At 45.5% G+C, this 19323-nt stretch overlaps 1 protein-coding gene across 2 annotated transcripts; it reads right to left on the reverse strand.

The window, feature by feature from the left end:
* Positions 1 to 611: 611 nt before the first annotated feature.
* LOC111958119 (WD repeat-containing protein 47) lies at positions 612 to 19113 on the reverse strand. 2 transcript variants are annotated; one of them, XM_023979301.2, is made up of 17 exons: positions 18999 to 19113; positions 16804 to 16973; positions 15614 to 15697; positions 15280 to 15364; positions 13973 to 14104; positions 13116 to 13292; positions 12447 to 12949; positions 10268 to 10376; positions 7310 to 7503; positions 5308 to 5577; positions 5109 to 5175; positions 4192 to 4361; positions 3868 to 4040; positions 3421 to 3591; positions 3159 to 3290; positions 2814 to 3032; positions 612 to 2439 (listed from the first exon to the last, which is right to left on the reverse strand). In XM_023979301.2, exons 2-17 carry the CDS (start codon positions 16959 to 16961, stop codon positions 2297 to 2299), a joined length of 2787 nt encoding a protein of 928 aa, XP_023835069.1. In that variant the 5' UTR covers positions 16962 to 16973; positions 18999 to 19113; the 3' UTR covers positions 612 to 2296. The 2 variants fall into 2 exon arrangements, with proteins under 2 accessions (XP_023835069.1, XP_023835067.1); XM_023979299.2 differs by lacking the exon at positions 18999 to 19113 and adding an exon at positions 18412 to 18795.
* Between the last annotated feature and the right edge of the window lie 210 nt (positions 19114 to 19323).

The following is a 19323-nucleotide window of genomic DNA, read 5'->3' on the forward strand; positions in this document are numbered from 1 at the left end:
CCTGGTATAACTCGGGCAGCTGTTACCATCCTGTACCTGTCCCGCAGGTGTGATGTTCGGATGTACCGATCCTGTGCAGGTGTTGTTACACGTGGTCTGCCACTGCGAGGACGATCAACTGTCCATCCTGTCTCCCTGTAGCGCTGTCTTAGGCGTATCGCAGTACGGACATTGCAATTTATTGCCCTGGCCACATCTGCAGTCCTCAGAAGTCCTCATGCATCCTTGCAGAATGCCTAAGGCACGTTCTCGCAGATGAGCAGGGAAGCTGGGCATCTTTCTTTTGGTGTTTTTCAGTCAGTAGAAAGGCTCCTTTAATGTCCTACGTTTTCATAACTGTGACCTTAATTGCCTACCGTCTGTAAGCTGTTAGTGTCTTAATGACCGTTCCACAGGTGCATGTTCATTAATTGTTTATGGTTCATTGAACAAGCATGGGAAACAGTGTTTAAACCCTTTACAATGAAGATCTGTGAAGTTATTTGGATTTTTACAAATTATCTTTAAAAGACAGGGTCCTGAAAAAGGGACATTTCTTTTTTTGCTGAGTTTATGATATCATGATTTCACTGTATTACGAAGGACATCACAGATCACACAAGTTCAGTATGAAATGTCAAAGAGGATTTTATTTAGATACCACAGCAGCGATCACACTTCAATAAGCTCTATTCATTTCTCTTAGTCACTTAAAACAAGGTTTAGAAAAGCTACATACCGGAAACACTATCTAATTTCATATCAACAGAAAAGGATGCCTATATTACAATACAATTTTAAAATAAAAGATAAATAAATACATCTATTTATTAGTTTGGCCTTTTAATTTAAAATGAGAATCTGTACACAAAGAACAAAGCCTAAAACTCAAGCCTGATTTTTTGACAAATCAAACAAAACGGTATTAAATGGTGGGTCTAGTGCCAAAGTGCAAAATACAGAAACTGAAAGTAAGAAACGCAAAACACCGTCAATACGGGTTTATAATTTGATAAGATATTGTGCTATAAGTTACTCCCTTTCGAAATAGGCAGAGCCTGCCATCTAGGTGGCAACCAGTAACATTGCAGATGAAAGCAAAGCTACACTACACAGGGAGGGTTGCTTAACCGTACGCTGAAGCTGGCCAAGCCAAAAAGTAGATCTGTTATTCCCTTCCATGTCGATATAAAACAACTATTTTATCATTTCCTATTTGCAGGCAAGCCGTAGCAAAAAAACACCATAACAACTGTCTGAAGACAGCATTTTGCACCAAACACTGATTCAACATTAAAAACGTACAAGCAAATGTACACATTTTTGTTTCCGATATTTACAAAGCCTGAAGCAGAAATGCGGCGGGCAGACTTGCACGGCAACGTTAGACATCAGAAACTCCCACAGTAGTAGTATTGACAACAGCTAAGCAACCGATAGCTAATTGATCGACCAATGCAACAGATTACAACTCCGGCAAGGAGCACCTGATATATTGTCAGCAGTTTAGATCGCAACATCGTTGCCTTGGTTTCTTCTCAACTAATAGCAGCGTAGTAACACACGCTGCGACAAAAACACTGACCGTGCAAACTAATTAGGAATGTCAATTTGTTCTTGAAAAGAGCTCACAGAAAACGTACAACTTTTTGACCCTGAAATGGAGAAGGACCCACATGGGTTTCTGTATTGGGAGACTGGATAACTCAAGGCACCATATGAGACAATGCACTAAAGCAAAACATCCCTCTCCTTATTCAAAACATGATGGAGTAGATGTACCATTTGTAGATGAAAATGTGAAGAGTCATGGGATGAGTGGAGGAATGGAGTGATAGAGCGAAGGGGAGGGTCAGTTGGTGCACTTTTTCCACTCTCCCCATTTCACTCACACACACAACTAGGGGATGCATTTGCTAAAGTGAGAGTTGTTCACAGAAGCAGTGATGTTGAGGGGAGCTGAGCAGGATACGAAATCAAACCTAAATACAGCCAAAAGATACCCACAGACAGCCACACAACCAAATGTACAGCGGGACAAACTGTCCTGTTTGTTGCAAGAGGGAAAAGAGTGTAAGTAAAGGGTGCATATGTGTGTCCAGGTTGTGTATCACGGGTTACGCATGTCCACTATATGTGACTTAGGGGTTGTGTTTGTGTGTCTATATTTGTGTGTGTTCGCGAGCTATGTGTGTGTTAGGGTTTGTGTGTTTTACGGGTTGTGTTGTGTGAGTGTGTGTCTGTTAGGTGTTGTGTGTCCAGAGTGTGACGGTGCGGTCAGCGGAGGAGGAGAGGAAGGACAGGTTGTGTGTGTGTGTTAGGTGTTGTGTGTCCAGAGTGTGACGGTGCGGTCAGCGGAGGAGGAGAGGAAGGACAGGTCGTGTGTGTGCCACCTGCACTGGATCACCTTGTCACCGTGCTCCCCTACCAGAGTCAGGGGCAACGGCTTCGTCAAGTCACCTACAGAGACAAACACACATTTCAATATATTGTGAGTACAAAGGGCACAAATGACTTCTGAGTCCAAGTCATTGATAGCAGCTTAAACAAATAAAATACTTCACTAGCTTCTTTGTGCTTCGGTAAAACTACTAACGCGCAGTTACACAACTAACAATTACACAGTTGAACAACACACCCATCAGACTATTCAGTGACAAGGGGAAGAACTCAATTGCATACTCCTCGTGCCCTCTTTTTGTCTCCTTCTCAAAACCCATTGGGTGAGAAAGCCGGCGGTCCCTTCCCTGTGACCTTCTCCTCCAACGGGCACTGAGAAGGAAACGAGGAGTGAGGAGTAGGCAATTGAGATCTTCCCTAGATGTCTTCCTTACCTTGCAGGTTGCTGATCATGACCTTGGTGTCGTAGGAACCAGTGAGCAGGTAGTGTGCCCCGGGGGAGAACCTAACGGAGCGCACGTCGCTGGAGTGGGGCCGGTACGTCTGCACAACGCGTCCCCCTCTGATGTCATAGAGCATACAGCCGCTGTCCTCCTGTCCCGTCGCTAGGAGACGACCGCTAGGGTCAACCGCTACCGAGGCAACGGGACTGCCTGAGAGGGGGAGAGAAAATAAAAAATGTAATATTAGACGGAGGGGGAAGAGGGAGAGAGACTACTAAGTAGGTGTCATAAATGCGTGTGGGTCTGTTTTTTCGTGTGTAGGGTAGCAGTACCAACCTGATCCATGGAAGGCAGTGCCCACCACTCTAACACAAGTGGGTATTCTCAGGTCCCAGAACCTCACAGTCTTGTCCTGAGAGCCTGACGCTATCATCCACCCTCCCCACGTATACAGAGACAGAACGTGACCTGAGGATAAACATACGGACCCATCAGTCTCACATCGCACGGAAGACTTTATTTTCCCATTTAGGAATAACAATGATTAACTAAGTAGTACATGAGTGCAATGCAAAAATGAGTGTTTGTGTGTGTGTACCTGTGTGTCCACTGAGAGCGTGTAGGCCCTGTCCTCTCTGACAGTCAGTAGTGTAGATGTTACAGTCTCCGGCTCCGGCACTGATCAGGATGGCCCCTCCACTCTCTGGTCCCTCCATGAACGCCAGGTCTCTGACGGTCCCATCATGCATACTGAACTCAAGGTCTGGACCTGAGAGAGAGTGAGTGAGTGAGTGAGTGAGTGAGTGAGAGCGAGCGAGCGAGAGCGAGAGTACCGAACTGAAATCAAGAGAACTGGAACTTTCATTGTCAGGTGTATATTGAGTAAATTCCAATTTAATTCAGTCATTTCAGGAGATGAATTACATTTCAGGATTTAAACTGAATTGACCCCAACGCGAGTATAGAGTGGATTTAAATGTTATAGATTCCCAACCTTTGAATCGAATGGATTTCTAACGGATTTGAAACTCTGTATTGAGTTTACCTGTGGCGTTGCAGGTCTCGGCACTGAAGGGCAGGACTTTGACGTATTTGTCATTGGAGCCGGTGGCTAGTAGCTTTCCACAGTGACTCCAGGCCACACAGTAGATAGAACCTTTATGGTGCTTATTCCTCTTAAAACGAACCTCCGGCTGCTTGGTCATACCCGACACCCCACTGAGGGAAGGAAAGGGGTTGAGTGAGAGAGAGCGAGCGGAGAGAGATAAAAGCTTAGTCTCATTACAGCGGAATACCTCGCAAAGGAATTGAACAGTAGATATCAACAATTTCAGGAATTATTAGTTTTTAGGCTGTGTGTGTGTGTTACCTGGTGTCCAGCGGTGCATCTGGGTAGGCACACACGCGTAGCGTCTTAGAGTTGGAACCGACAGCGTACAGCGCCCCCGTGGGGTGGAAGGCTACAGCGCGCACTGCCTGAGTGTCCTCCAGGGTGTTCACAGCTACAAACAGGGCCTTGGGCTTGTCCCCGTTGTCCCCCTGCAACACACACAAACAAACATTCGGGATGAGAATGAAGATCTCCCACTTGACCCAGGCAAGTGCTTTTTAGCCCGTCAGCAGAGCGGTGCATCTGGGGTATCCAGATCCAGATTAAGAAGGTCCAGGCTGTATCACATCCGACCGTGATTGGGAGTCCCACAGGGCGGGGCACAATTGGTCCAGAGTCGTCCGGGTTTGACCGGTGTAGGCCGTCATTGTAAATAAGAATTTGTTCTTAACTGACGGTTAAATAAAGGTTAAATAAAATAATAAAAACTATTTTTTACAATGTCTTTCACATACACACACACAGAACTGCCCGCACATATACAAGGGCAATGGGTTTAACATAATTACCAGTGTAATCTGGGTTGATCTTCTATGCCATTATTCTGAAATAGAGCCAACAGCTCATGCCAACATGGAATACCCTTTATCGCTGCCGGTCTAACTATAATCTGATGGATTCAATCTCCACTCATCACAGTGCATAATCTAGGATTACTGTGTATGACCTCAGTGGATACACTGAATTGATACTCTTTAAAAAAAAAAAGATTTACTTAACTAGGGAAGTCTGTTAAGAACAAATTCTTATTTTCGGTTACTGGCCCAATGCTCTAACCACTAGGATACCTGCCGCCCCAATGCCTCTCACTCCTAAAGAGTTGTACTAAGCCTACAGTGGGAGGTTAGACAGACTGTGTGTGTGTACGTACGAAAGAGAAGGGGATAGGAACCTACCTCCTTACTCCGGGTTAGGGCTCCTGGTGAGTCGTCTAATGCGGAAGGCTGTCCGGCTACTTGAGGACTAGACCACACACAGATACAACACATTAGTACATTACCCCGTGTATGTACACAAAGACACACACATCAACAAAATGTATACAAACCTGCCATACAGACGTGTGTGTATCACACACACACACCCGTAGCTCACCTCTGGGAGACCACGGGGGATTCGTTCGGTGGGGGTACCCCCCGACCCGCTGCGGTGCGTTGTGGGGTGCTGCTGACCACCCCTCCTCCATGGGGCTGGCCCTGCTCGGGGGTCAGGGTCACGGCGGGGTCAGGGGTCAAGCCTACGGGGTCACCGATATTGCTGTTCTCGGGAGAGGGGCCCGTACCATTGCACTGCTGGGCCAGAGACTGGACATCCTCCTCGAGACTCTCCATCCCAACGTTCAACTCCTCCAGCTTCTGAATAGACCTGGGTAGACAGAACACACAGGTTAATACACAGACAGGAGAGAGCCAGAGACACCTCTGTCTTTTTAATAGTGTCAGTCATTTAAATATGTTGGATGATGACAGTCGGAGTCTGGCTCTGCTCCAGAGACACACGGAGCAGGTACCACAGGAGCAGCTGGTGCTCAGGACATTAAAGACCGTTCATAAAGAACAGAGAGGAGCAGCAGGCGGGGGGGGGGGGTGACAATAAGGGGTCCCTTGTGGCTTCCTCCACTCCCCCCCCCCAACCCCTAGGCACACCCTGCTCCATCTGGGGTACCAGACTCAGCTCCACTATACACCCAATCATTAATCATCACCAACCTGCAACACCACCATCACCTCCCCCCAACACACACAAACCAACGTCCCCTTTCAGAACCTGTTACTGAGAAAAACACCAGTATGTCAAGTCATCTGTATCTCTAAGCATTAGTCAGCAGTTTTGTCCAACAGGACAATACAACAGTCACATCCAGGCTTTGAACCAGCCAGGCTGAGGCTAGATTCTCTCATTGACCTGTGGTTTCACTATAGTCGAGATGACATCATAGGGTCAGGTCATGCTCTCCAGTGATTGGCAGTCCAAACCTTTTGGCTCTGCTCATCTAAATTAGCTGTTCATTTGGCTCCGAAACGACTCTTCGTTCAGTAGTAAAAAAAAAACTAAAAAAAACTGAAAAATAGCACATTTCTAATGTAAGCAGAAAAAGGTTGCCTACCATTATGTCAGATTGTATACCTGAGTTCGAATACATTTTACCTGACAAAATTACATCTCTTGCAATAAAAAGGCCGTTTTCTTTTTTTTAACACACCATTTTGCACTCCTCTTCCCGTTGTTCCTGCAGTGAGGAATAACCACCTTCATGTTTCTAGAACTTACCGACAGATCACCGCTGTTTGGGGCTCAAGAAGCAGTATTCAAATCGGGGAGCCTAATGAACGGCGCATTCACAGATGCGATTCGGTTCCAGGCGATCACCAAAAAGATCGGATTGTTCGCCAACGACCCATCACTAATGCCCTCCCTTCTAGACTGCGGTGTGCATCAGTAGGACAAAGCCCTTTTGATCTCTCCCTATCTAACCCTTCTCCCCCCCCCCCACCCTGCATTATTTATAAGGTCAGGGCATAATGACATCCTTAGTGTCTCCACAGTTCTCTTGGGATCTTTCTTTGTCCTTTCCTATTTTAACTAGATTCAAAATGTTCCCATATTTTTGTGTCACGCTGAACCCAGACTGTCCTGCATTTTGGGGATTTAACACGTGTCTTTCCATTGCCTCGTGTTATGCCGAAGCCATGGGCTGTACAGGGAGGGGTCTGTGTGTTCTAAAATCGGCCAAGTTTTGTTTTTTTTGCAAATGGCTGAGGCAATCGTGCTTGATTTAAACAATATGTTTAGCAACAACCCTTATTCCAAACCCTTATTCCATTCGTCACATGAACTACATGACATCATTTAACATCTGACAGAATGTGGTCTGCCACAGATAGAGCAGTCCAACAGGAGAGTCATTACAAGGTTTAGGACAAAATGGCAACTCATCAAACCACAGACAATCAAGGCAACCTCATGTTTGTTATGTTGGTTTCAGACTTTGTGCTGTGCAGTCATGGGTGATCTGACCTGTTGACGACCTGAAGTCCTGTGCTGTGTGTGTCAGGGTGTGTGTGTGTGTGTGTGTGTCCACATTCCAATCGCTAACCTGTTGAGGAACGTCTCAGTGAGGCTGTGCTGTGTGGCGTCTGTCCCGGGGGCTGGCTGGTCACTGTGTTGTACCCCTCCCTCCAGAAGCATCTGCTGGTAGAGTTGTCTCTGCTGCTGCTTCTGCTCCAGGTGCTGCTGCACTCTCAGACGCTGGCGGTAAAACTCCTCAAACTTCTCTGTTGAGTCATGCAGCTGAGGTGGTAAGACACACACACAGTGAACATAACGTCACACGTACAACCGGTTTTCACTTTGTCATTATGTGGTATTGTGTGTAAATTGATGAGAACAATTTTTATTTCATCCATTTTAGAATAAGGCTGTAACGTAATAACACGCGGGGAAAAAGTCAAGGGGTCTGAATACTTTCCGAATGCACTGTACATACACCGACACACACTGCTGGTAAAACCCTCCCAACTTCTCAGTAGTCACACACACACACCATACTAAAATAAACCAAATTCATAATTGTTTGAAGTACAGCCAACTTCTTGCATACTGCCATTCACATTCAAAGCCAGCATTGACCCCACACCCCTTCCCTCTGTAACTTCAGAGAGAGAGGGAAAAGACGGTGTGTCATAGGCCTGAGGACAGACAACTTCCCTTACGGTGCCCTCTGCAGTGCCCATCTGACAGGCATTAACTTACACACTGACCAGGGGCCAGCGTGCCAAAGATGAGGGAGATCCCGAGGGAAAGAGAGAGAGGGTTGGAAGAAATAAGCCGTTCATGACATGCATTGCCATCCCTCACCCTCGTTGATACATGGACCACAGCCAGTGTGAAATCCAATAACCACACACACACACAGTGTGGCAGAGGGACCCACAAACCAGAGTCTCATCTGAAAGTGAAATCACACAGTCTAATTTCCCATTCTGCTCCTGGTCAGTTGATCAGTCTCCCAGGTGACATGGCAGAGCAGGGCTGTTAATTCACACAGTCTGATCTCTTCGAAGGCTAGAGTTGGAGTGGAGTCAGGGGACTAGTGTCCTTTGGGCTGTACTGTAACTCATGTGAGAGGACGAGAGAGAGATAGAGAGAGAGAGAGAGAAAGAGCAGGGCAGGTGACATGTCTCTTGGCTGTAATTCAGGCCCTGTAAGCCCCAGACGGTCGATGACTCAGTGTGTCTCTCTCACACACACACATTCATCTCTAAGTCCGGCCTATATTTAGACTGAGGGAGAAGGCCACCATCTTTGAAAGTAATCCTCTCCACAATGCACAACCCCAATCCATACACATCAGCAGAGAAGACGACTCCAGAGTTTGTTGGAACTGGGTAAAAATTGTTTCCATCTCATGCACTTACAGTGCAATTCCTGACATTTATTCCTAGGAAGAATTCCCTGTCTCAGGTCAGTTAGGATCACCGCTTTATTTTAAGAGCGTGAAAAGTCAAAATAATATAATTATTTATTTCAGCTTTTATTTCTTTCATCACATTCCCAGTGGGTCAGAAGTTTACATATACTAATTGAGTGTTTGGTAGCATTGCCTTTAAATTGTTTAACTTGGGTCATATATTTTGGGTAGCCTTCCACAAGCTTCCCACAATAAATTGGGTGAATTTTGGCCCATTCCTCCTGACAGAGCTGGTGTAACTGAGTCCGGTTTGTAGGCCTCCTTGCTCGCACACGCTTTTTCAGTTCTGCCCACACATTTTCTATAGGATTGAGGTCAGGGGTTTGTGATGGCCACTCCAATACCTTGACTGTGTTGTCCTTAAGCCATTTTGCCACAACTTTGGAAGCATGCTTGGGGTCAATGTCCATTTGGAAGACACATTTGCAACCAAGCTTTAACTTCCTGATTGATGTCTTGAGATGTTGCTTCAATATATCTACATAATTTTCCTACCTCATGATGACATCTATTTTGTGAAGTGCACCAGTCCCTCCTGCAGCAAAGCACCCCCACAACATGATGCTGCCAGCCCCGTGCTTCACGGTTGGGATGGTGTTCTTCGGCTTGCAAGCCTCCCCCTTTTTCCTCCAAACATAACGATGGTCATTATGGCCAAACAGTTCTATTTTTCTTTCATCAGACCAGAGGAAATTTCTCCAAAAAGTACGATCTTTGTCCCTATGTGCAGTTGCAAACCGTAGTCTGGCTTTTTTATGGCGGTTTTGGAGCAGTGGCTTCTTCCTTGCTGAGCGGCCTTTCAGGTTATGTCGATATAGGACTCGTTTTACTGTGGATATAGATACTTTTGTACCTGTTTCCTCCAGCATCTTCACAAGGTCCTTTGCTGTTGTTCTGGGATCGATTTGCACCAAAGTACGTTCATCTCTAGGAGACAGAACGCGTCTCCTTCCTGAGCCGTATGATGGCTGCGTGGTCCCATGGTGTTTATACTTACGTACTATTGTTTGTATAGATTAACGTGGTACCTTCATGCGTTTGGAAATTGCTCCCAAGGATGAACCAGACTTGTGGAGGTCTACAATTGTTTTTCTGAGGTCATGGCTGATTTCTTTAGAGTTTCCCATGATGTCAAGCAAAGAGGCACTGAGTTGGAAGGTAGGCCTTGAAATACATCCACAGGTACACCTCCAATTGACTCAAATGATGTCAATTAGCCTATCAGAAGCAATGACATCATTTTCTGGAATTTTCCAAGCTGTTTAAAGGTACAGTCAACTTAGTGTATGTAAACTTCTGACCCACTGGAATTGTGATACCGTGAATTATAAGTGAAATAATCTGTCTGTAAACAATTGTTGGAAAAATTACTTGTGTCATGCACAAAGTAGATGTCTTAACCAACTTGCCAAAACTATAGTTTGTTAACAAGAAATTTGTGGAGGGGTTGAAAAACAAGTTTTAATGACTCCAATCTAAGTGCATGTAAACTTCCGACTTCAAATGTATTTTCTAGAAATCTGTATATTTTGCAAGACAGACCTGGTTACATCTCATCTTCCTCTCCTCCATCAGGTGTTTTACCTCGTTCCTCTGTGCAGAGCCTGGTGACGGGGCATCCTCTCCAGGGGCGGAGTCAGGGCGCAGGGTGCCCGAACTCATCATCTTATCCACGGGCGTGTCCGTCCTGGAGCTAGGAAGAAGAACCAGAGAGACTACATTAACTACTGCTCTATGGACTACCTGACTAGCCTCTGGTAAGACAAGGGGTGGCGGTCTATGTATATTTGTAAACAACAGCTGGTGCACGATATCTAAGGAAGTCTCGAGGTTTTGCTCACCTGAGGTAGAGTATCTCATGATAAGCTGTAGACCACACTATCTACCTAGAGAGTTTATCTGTATTTTTCGTAACTGTCTACATACCACCACAGATCGATGCTGGCACTAAAACCGCACTCAATGAGCTGTATACCGCCATAAGCAAACAAGAAAACGCTCATCCAGAGGTGGAGCTCCTGGTGGTGCAAGACACACTCAAATTTGCATACCGCCCCAACAAATCCACAGATGATGCCATCTCTATTGCACTCCACACTGCCCTTTCCCACCTGGACAAAAGGAACACCTATGTGAGAATGCTATTCATTGTCTACAGCTCAGCGTACAACACCATAGTGCCCACAAAGCTCACCACTAAGCTAAGGACCCTGGGACTAAACACCTTCCTCTGCAACTGGATCCTTGATTTCCTGACGGGCCACCCCCAGGTGGTAAGGGTAGGTAACAACACATCTGCCACGCTGATCCTCAACACAGAGTCCCCTCAGGGGTGCGTGCTCAGTCCCCTCCTGTACTCCATGTTCACCCATGACTGCACGGCCAGGCACGACTCCAACACCACCATTAAGTTTGCCGATGACACAACAGTGATCACCAACAAAACAGCCTATTGGGAGGAGGTCAGAGATCTGACCGGGTGGTGCCAGACAACAACCTCTCCCTCAACGTGACCAAGACAAAGGAGATGATTGTGGACTACAGGAAATGGAGGACCGAGCACACCCCCATTCTCATCGACAGGGCTGTAGTGGAGCAGGTTGAGAGCTTCAAGTTCCTTGGCGTCCACATCACCAACAAACTAACATTGTCCAAGCACACCAAGACAGTCCTGAAGAGGGCACAACAAAACCTATTCCCCCTCAGGAGACTGAAAAGATTTGTCATGGGTCCTCAGATCCTGAAAAGGTTTTACAGCTGCAGCATCGAAAGCATCCTGACGGGATGCATCACTGCCTGGTATGGCAACTGCTCGGCCTCCGACCGCAAGGCACTACAGAGTGAGGTGCGTACGTCCCAGTACATCACTGGGGCCAAGATTTTTGCAATCCAGGACCTCTATACAGGCAGTGTCAGAAGAAGGCCCTAAAAATTGTCAAAGACCCCAGCCACCCTAGTCATAGACTGTTCTCTCTGCTACCGCATGGCAAGCAGTACCGAAGCGCCAAGTCTAGGACCAAGAGGCTTCTAAACAGCTTCTACCCCCAAGCCATAAGACTCCTGAACATCTAATCAAATGGCTACCCAGACTATCTGCACTACCCCCCGCATGTGACAAATAACATTTGATTTGAGTCCCACATCTGTTTGTGCTTTCTTGCCAACACCAATCACAGCAATGAAGTTAGCAAAACATAAAATCGAATCCAAGTGTATTCATCACGTGCACAGGATACAGCAGGTGTAAATGGTACAGTGAAATGCAAGTGCAGAGAGAGGGTTGCAGAGTACAAACAGATGTACCAGACACAACTCAGATCATCCCTACTGTCACTCAGCTACGCCCTACTGTCACTCAGCTACGCCCTACTGTCACTCAGCTACTCCCTACTGTCACTCAGCTACTCCCTACTGTCACAGTGTCCGCATAAGTGGGTGTTATTGAGCAGTAGAAAACTTCAAGATAATCACTGAGCTTCTCCTTCAACAGTACAGTCTCAAGTGTTTTCTACCACGCAGGCTAATCAACAGGCTACTCCAGTGTCTGGGCTAAATCAAACAGGTTAATTCATGTAATTACTTGGCCTCCTTAGCCAATGTTTGGGGATTATTCTAGAGGGGAAAATGACTAGGTAGAGCGCATCACCCAGGTGGGTACTACACATTAACGGTAGATGAGTTAAATTCCCCACTTACAGTGGAAAACCCTTTTAGACCTCCATATTGAAAAGCGCTACATGAATCCAACCCATCCTCCTCTCACCTCTCAGGCGACTCCTCAAAGATGCTGTGGCAGTCGGAGCTCTCCAGCATCAGACTCCTGCTCAGACTCTGGCCCCCCGTGTGGTAGTTAGCGAAGGAATGAGACATGGGGGACACCCCCTTCCCCCCCGCCGTGTCCCCCCCTGGGCCCCTCTTCTCCTGGCCAGACAGACCATAGGACAGCCCGTCCAGGGCCGGGTTCAGGGAGCGGGACATGTAGGCGTCGGCGGATTGGGGGCGGCGGAGGGGCGAGGAGGGGTAGGGGGACAGCTTGCTGATTAGCGGGGTGAGGAGGTCTGCGTAGCCGGCCTTGGCGGGCTTGACCAGGCGGTCCACGTGGATCTGGAGCAGCTTCTGCTCGAAGGCACAGGAGAAGACGCTGTGGGACAGGTTCTGCATCCAGGAGAGTAAGGACAGGTCCAGGTCGTCACAGCCATTCCCACACAGCATGTCCACCCCTAGGAGCACCTCGCCCTCCGTGATCTCCTCGCCTGTCGCCTTGCTCTGGACACAGAGGTAGTCAATCCATCAATCTATCAGCCAATCAAGCATTGAATGAATCAATGACTAATTCATATAAATCAAGCGAGCAATGAAATCATAACATCATATTCAACTATAACAGTAATATCAAGCCATCGATAGAATCGTATAGGTACTTCGTAAGTACCTGGCAGAACTCGACGCAGCACTCATACAGAACGCCTTTAATGAGGAGCTGGAAGAGGCGGTTCCCTGAGGCCCTGAACCCCGCCTCGCTCAGCTTCCTGTCAGCAGGGATGAACTCTGACACCATGGTGCACGCCTCCTCGAAACAGTGCACCCGCGCCGTGCTGGGGTTCCAGTCCTGGAGGGGAAACGTTATACCGTTTAGTCATTTAGCTAAAACCCAAAACACGATGACACCTTTGAAATGGCTCGGTGTTCTCTCAGAGCGATCCATTTTGTGATGGTTTGAAAACTGCCGCATTGAAGTACATCAGATAGAGCATTATGAGAGAATAATAAACCGTAAGCGCTCATACATGCTTAGAACAATGAACAATGTAGTAATGCCTTTTCAAATCAAAGTTTATTGGTCATGTACACGTGATTAGCAGATGTTATTGCGGGTGTAGCGAAATGCTTGTGCTTCTAGCTCCGACAGTGCAGTAATATCTAACAAGTTACACAACATATACCCATTACACACAAATCTAAGTAGGAATTAATTAAGACTATACATATGGACGAGCGATGTCAGAGCGGAACGGACTAATATACCGTAGAATAGTATAGAAAACAGTATATGCATATGAGATGAGTAATGCAAGATATGTAAACATTATTTAAGTGACTAGAGTTCCATTCCTTTTGACACCTGCTTTCAGTAAACTGTTACCTAACCTTCTTCAAAGTAAGTATTCGAATCAATCAACTGTGCTAGAATAACAGTACGATTCAGAAGGTCAGATGCCATAAAATAATAATCATAATAATATATATTATTATAATATAGTGTGCCATAAATATAAAAATGTGTCATGCCTTGAACTCAGCGTGGTTGGTGAGACGAGGCAGGGTGAGGAGCAGACATAGCTTGCTGTAGTCATCTTTAGACGGACAGAACTCCTCCAGGGCATGAAGACACTTCACCGCCTCCTGCATGGTGAACTCCAACTGAGGGAGAGAGGGATGAAGGGAGGAGAGAGAGAGAGAGCGGTAGAGGGGAGAGAAAGAAAGAGTGGATTTTGGGCCACATCAGATTCGCTCATGTTACGCTCTCACATGTAGCAGGACTTTGATACACTCTAGAAGGTTTGCAATAAATAAAGAAAACGCTTTGATCATATTTATTCATTTCTAGAGGCAATGTAGCAATACCATCCCCATTCCCTCCAGACTCAACATTCCCTCAGAGACAGAGGGGGGATGAAAAAGTATGTTTCGAACATATAAACCCAGAATGTCTGTAGATCCTGTAGAAAAGCAGCTACCTGTTATCGCTCTCTGAGGCTTAGGTTGGGTTGCACCAACATGGATTATCTCTTAAACTGGGTTAAATTAAGGTTTATCTATTAATCTTGCTTGCACCAAATTTTAAACCTAATTTTAAATGAATCCTAGTTAAATTAAATCCTTCCTCTAATCTAAATGTTCACTTTAAAACCTAGATTAATTTAAACCATGTTGGTGCAACCCACCCTTAGATTCTAAACGTCAGGGTAGAAGGGCTAAGATCTCTATCACGTCCAAGGAGAAACCTCAGAAATAAGAACAGGTCTGTGTTGCTTTCAACTGCTTTGAATAAATGTGCAAAAGAGATGTTCCCGAGATCTAACCTAGACCTAAATCTGACTCACATGTCACACACAGTTACACACTAACTCATGAAGAGCTGGGCTGACAACCTAACACACTTATACACACAGACACAGCTGGCTTGAGGAGCCCAGACTAATCCAGCCAGGCTACACAAGCTGGATTCACATCTACACTGTCTGTGACTAAGCTAATATAGGACGATGGGTAGAGAAAGCTCAAGGAAAGTGTGTGGGCTAGGAGAAAAAGAAGCAGCGAGAAATAGAAAATAATTAGATGGAAAAATAAAAGCGGGACTGTTTCAGGATTCATTGCTCATTTGTTTGCTCATTCAGAAGGAGACAGAGGAAAGGAGACAGAGGAAAGGAGACAGACAAACAAAGACAGGGAGATGGAAAATGTAAGGGCAGAGACAGACACTAGAACAAAGTGTGTGTGTGTGTGTGTGTGTGTGTGTGTGTGTGTGTGTGTGTGTGTGTGTGTGTGTGTGTGTGTGTGTGGGGTGGGGGGCTATTCTTTGTCTGTTGACTCACATGCTGTGGCTCGCCCTCAGCAGACATGGCGTTGTTCACACACAGGGCCTCCAGAAACTTCTGCTTCAGGACGATGTAACGGAACCTATGACAGCACAACAATATAATATAGCCCCAGTGCTGGGTTGTCTCATCCTACAGTATATGTACGTGTCAGTAAAGTAATTCAAACCCAGTATCTGCCTGAACATTCTAGCCTGGGTGTCAGTTGGCTAACGTGTTGTTGTTTGACAAGGCAATAATAGCGTTGCTAACTGCAGAAATGGCCAGGCATAGTCAAGACTACGTACGTTCATTTCTGACCACAGAATTTAGTGTTGTATCGATGCCTCACCTTTTCCTGTCAAACGTGTCCATGCACTCCAATGGCTGAATGAACTGGAGCACCTCGTCCCACTGCCCATCCAACACCAGCTGTCTGGACAGAGATAAACAATGCACAAACGAGTCAGTTATAGGGCCGGGTTGATACCAGTATCGCAATATTTTTTCCCATGGCAAAAATTAAAAACGCAAAGCAGACCAAACTCTTTGGTCCTTTAAAAACCTGTTGTATAGTGTGTGCTATAGCCTGGAAAATAAATACATGTGACTCTGGATGACAACATAATGATGTTTGTTTCCAATATTAGGGCTGTTTTCCTAAAGAAGTTAAATCTGCTTTGTGTTTTGTTTCCACGATCCTAACGAGTATCACGATAATGGTAATTGTCCCCGGGCCCCAAGCAGTTAATACATCTGATGTAAAATGTTGGTCTTTGTGACACCTATTACGTGCTCTGAGCCTATTCACACTAGCCAGATAATTTCAGGAAAAACAAAACAGAACAAAAATAAACAAAGGGTTCTCTATTTGATTTCCCTGCTATGCCATGTCTTACGGTAACAGAACAGATTGTTTTTTTATTGGCAGATGAAAGACAAGCAGTGAATGGTCACCAGGTAACAGGGGGGCCCTCCGTGTGAAAGGGGTCCAACTCCAATCCCATCAGGCATTTCACACACTCAGCTGAGTGGAATGCCAAAGAGGTCTACACTGCTGGCTGACATTCAAATGTCCACTCCAATCCAGCATGGAAGAGGTCTAGATCATTATTGCACGAACAAAGGAAATGATACTGCACTTTCTGAACATTGTTAGTGTTTCAGCATTAGTTTAGCAACCAGTGACCTATTCATATGCGACTGAAAAACGAAACCTGCATGAAGTTGATGAAAATGCTTTGGAATGCTGAACAGCAACAATCTTGTCTAATTAGTCTGTCAACTGTTGTATTGCAGCAAACACTTATGGAGGTGTCCTGATATGCTATGGGCGAGCCAGACCTTTGTCATTCCAAACCTAGCCATGTAGTAAGACCCAAACATTAAATGTCAGGGTCATATTCACTAGGGCACACCGTAGCAAATCATTTTGCAACTGAAAATGAAAAGATCCTTGTTGGATAAATCCAGGTAGTCCCTCCCTGTTTTAATCTTGCGTTTCGTTTTTGTTGGTGCCTAATGAATACGACCCAGGTGTACCTGAGGAACAGCATGTCGTCAGAGTAGAGTCCGTTGATGACTCCGCTCTCTTTCTCCAGGGCCAGCATGCTGATGTGAAGTTTCCTGGAGTTGAGGAAATCCAGGATCACCTTGATGATCTCCACCTCCTTCACATTGATGATCTCCTCTGCTGCCATGGTGACGACGGGCTGACACACCCACACACATAGACCAGCAACACAACTCAGAGTGAGTATACAAACCACAAACGGAGGCTCTCTTGGTGATCCTAGAAAGGCAGCCTAGTATCTGTCTGGTTAACCTAGCGTAGCGGGCATAAAGAAACGACTGAACAGGTCCCCACATCCGGTTTTCAAAGGAAAAGGAAGCTAGGTTGAAGATACTGTATCCGTGAAAACCCAATATTTTCATCTGACCCAGCTGTCTGGTAAACCATCAATTTCTAATGTAACAATGTCACGTTATTGCCACACTGTGTTCAACCAATTATTTTTTTGTTCCCAATATTTTTGTTTGGCCAACAATTGTTACAACTGACCTTGTTTTTGAATAGGCTTTCAAGAAGTCTAGCATAATTCATTTCAATTCCTTCCTGCAAACAAGCACAGGAAATATAGGTACTTCTCTGCGCACCTACTTAATGTGGACAAAATGACAAAAGCCTCAATTGTGCCTAATGGAATCAAGCCCCAACTCTCTGGCTACTGTGATTAGCAGCAGGACAGTGTCAGTACAAAGTCTGCAGTAGAGAGTTAATCCAATCACACACACAGCTGTGCTATTAATTAAGTAGTAACAAACAGTCAAACATTATGGACTAGAATTGCTTTGATGTTCATTTAATTTGGGGCGGCAGGTAGCCTAGTGGCTAGAGCGTTGGGCCAGTAACCGAAAGGTTGCTGGGTCGAATCTGTCGTTCTGGCCCCTGAACACGGTACTGTTCCCCGGTAGACCGTCATTGTAAATAAGAATGTTATTAACTGACTTGCCTAGTTAAATAAAGGTTAAACATTTTTTTTTATTATTATGGGGTGTTAGCATGACTATTGACATAGCTAGTTAGCCTATCTTGGTGTTCCACTGCAACCTGCATTGTTGACAAGGTGTCCAAGCAAGTGGTTGCTCAAAACGTACTGACGCTAACGTTACATCATTCTGCTTTTAAATAGACCTTGGTGCAGTCAACAAAGATCATTGTTAGATATCTGGCAATCAACATAACAGGCCATTCAGAAGAGAAAAATAACAACCAAGTTGCATGCAGATCATGCCAGATGCACTGCTGGGGACAATGACGGCAGCAGCGGCAACAATTTAACAGCAAATAAACTATGCGTATCACCTAAACAAAGGATGAGCTAAGTATTACTTGTACGGGAGGGTTCCAGTAAACATATATTTACAATCTATAACTACCTAGCTAGCTATGAAGCTATGCACTGCAGCTATGGGTGGGGTTCAAACACAGCAAATTAGCTAGCTAACTGCTAGATAACTAGCTAGCTACTTCACCCCAAGCTGTTCTTGTCGTTTATTTCATAACAGGACAACACAAGCTGTCTCAGATATATTAGCAAGCTATCTAACTAGCTAGCTAACAGCCAATGTTAGCTGGTAACTACATACCACGAAGAGTAATGTTGTCAGGAACGCACACCCAAACCCACTAACAGATTCAGATCATGACAAGCAGCCAGCCGACAAGAGAACGGCTAGTCAGGGGTGTATTCATTACGTCAATTCTATTGCAAAACGTTTAGCAACAGGAACGGTTTACTCCAAACGCTCTTCAACGTCACGTAAAATCTGTTGTATTCATAAACGGAAGTTGTAGCTAGCTAGTTCATTTTAATGTTATTGTTTCCACGAGTTGCCATTCCAATCTGAATAGTCTGCGAAGTGTTTGGAACGAGCCAAATAGTCGATTATTCCATGCTCTCAAGTGGCGTGAATTCCGCGGGGTTACAATTTCTTTCAGCCGCGTATTTATTTTTTGAAGCGAGACACCACTGAACTACAACTTTCGTTTAAGAACAAAACAAAACTCAACAGCGTTTGGAGTAAACGGTTTGCAACACACGGCGTAATGAATACACCCCCAGGTCAAACTCCAGAAGGGAATCATCCGCTAGCAGCACAGGCGGGATAGGTGGGGGGCGATACTTCTCACGCATAATTAACAAACACGCTCCCAAATGCGATTTAAAGTGCACCTTGGTCTAAAAATACATGGGCTGAAAACACGCTCCTGGATTTGTTTCTATGTTGTTGAAAAAGCGTAGCTGTCACGGCGATCCTGATTCGATTTGTTTCTCCTTCCTTTCTTGCCTTGAGTCTGCTGCTGCTACCCAACCCCTTCGGTTGTCAAGCGCACCGCTTCGTCTACCAATCAGATCCCAGCATTTTCACAAGGGCGCTCCAAGCATCTCTTGTCTTGCAAGTCAAAACCACACAGCTTTTGGCTATGGATCAACATTCCTGGCTACTACCATCCATTGAGTATGCACATCAAGTTGTCATCAAAGTCCAATTATGCCA

The sequence above is a fragment of the Salvelinus sp. IW2-2015 genome, linkage group LG33 (genome assembly GCF_002910315.2).
Source record: "Salvelinus sp. IW2-2015 linkage group LG33, ASM291031v2, whole genome shotgun sequence".
In the NCBI taxonomy this organism is placed as follows: domain Eukaryota; kingdom Metazoa; phylum Chordata; class Actinopteri; order Salmoniformes; family Salmonidae; genus Salvelinus; species Salvelinus sp. IW2-2015.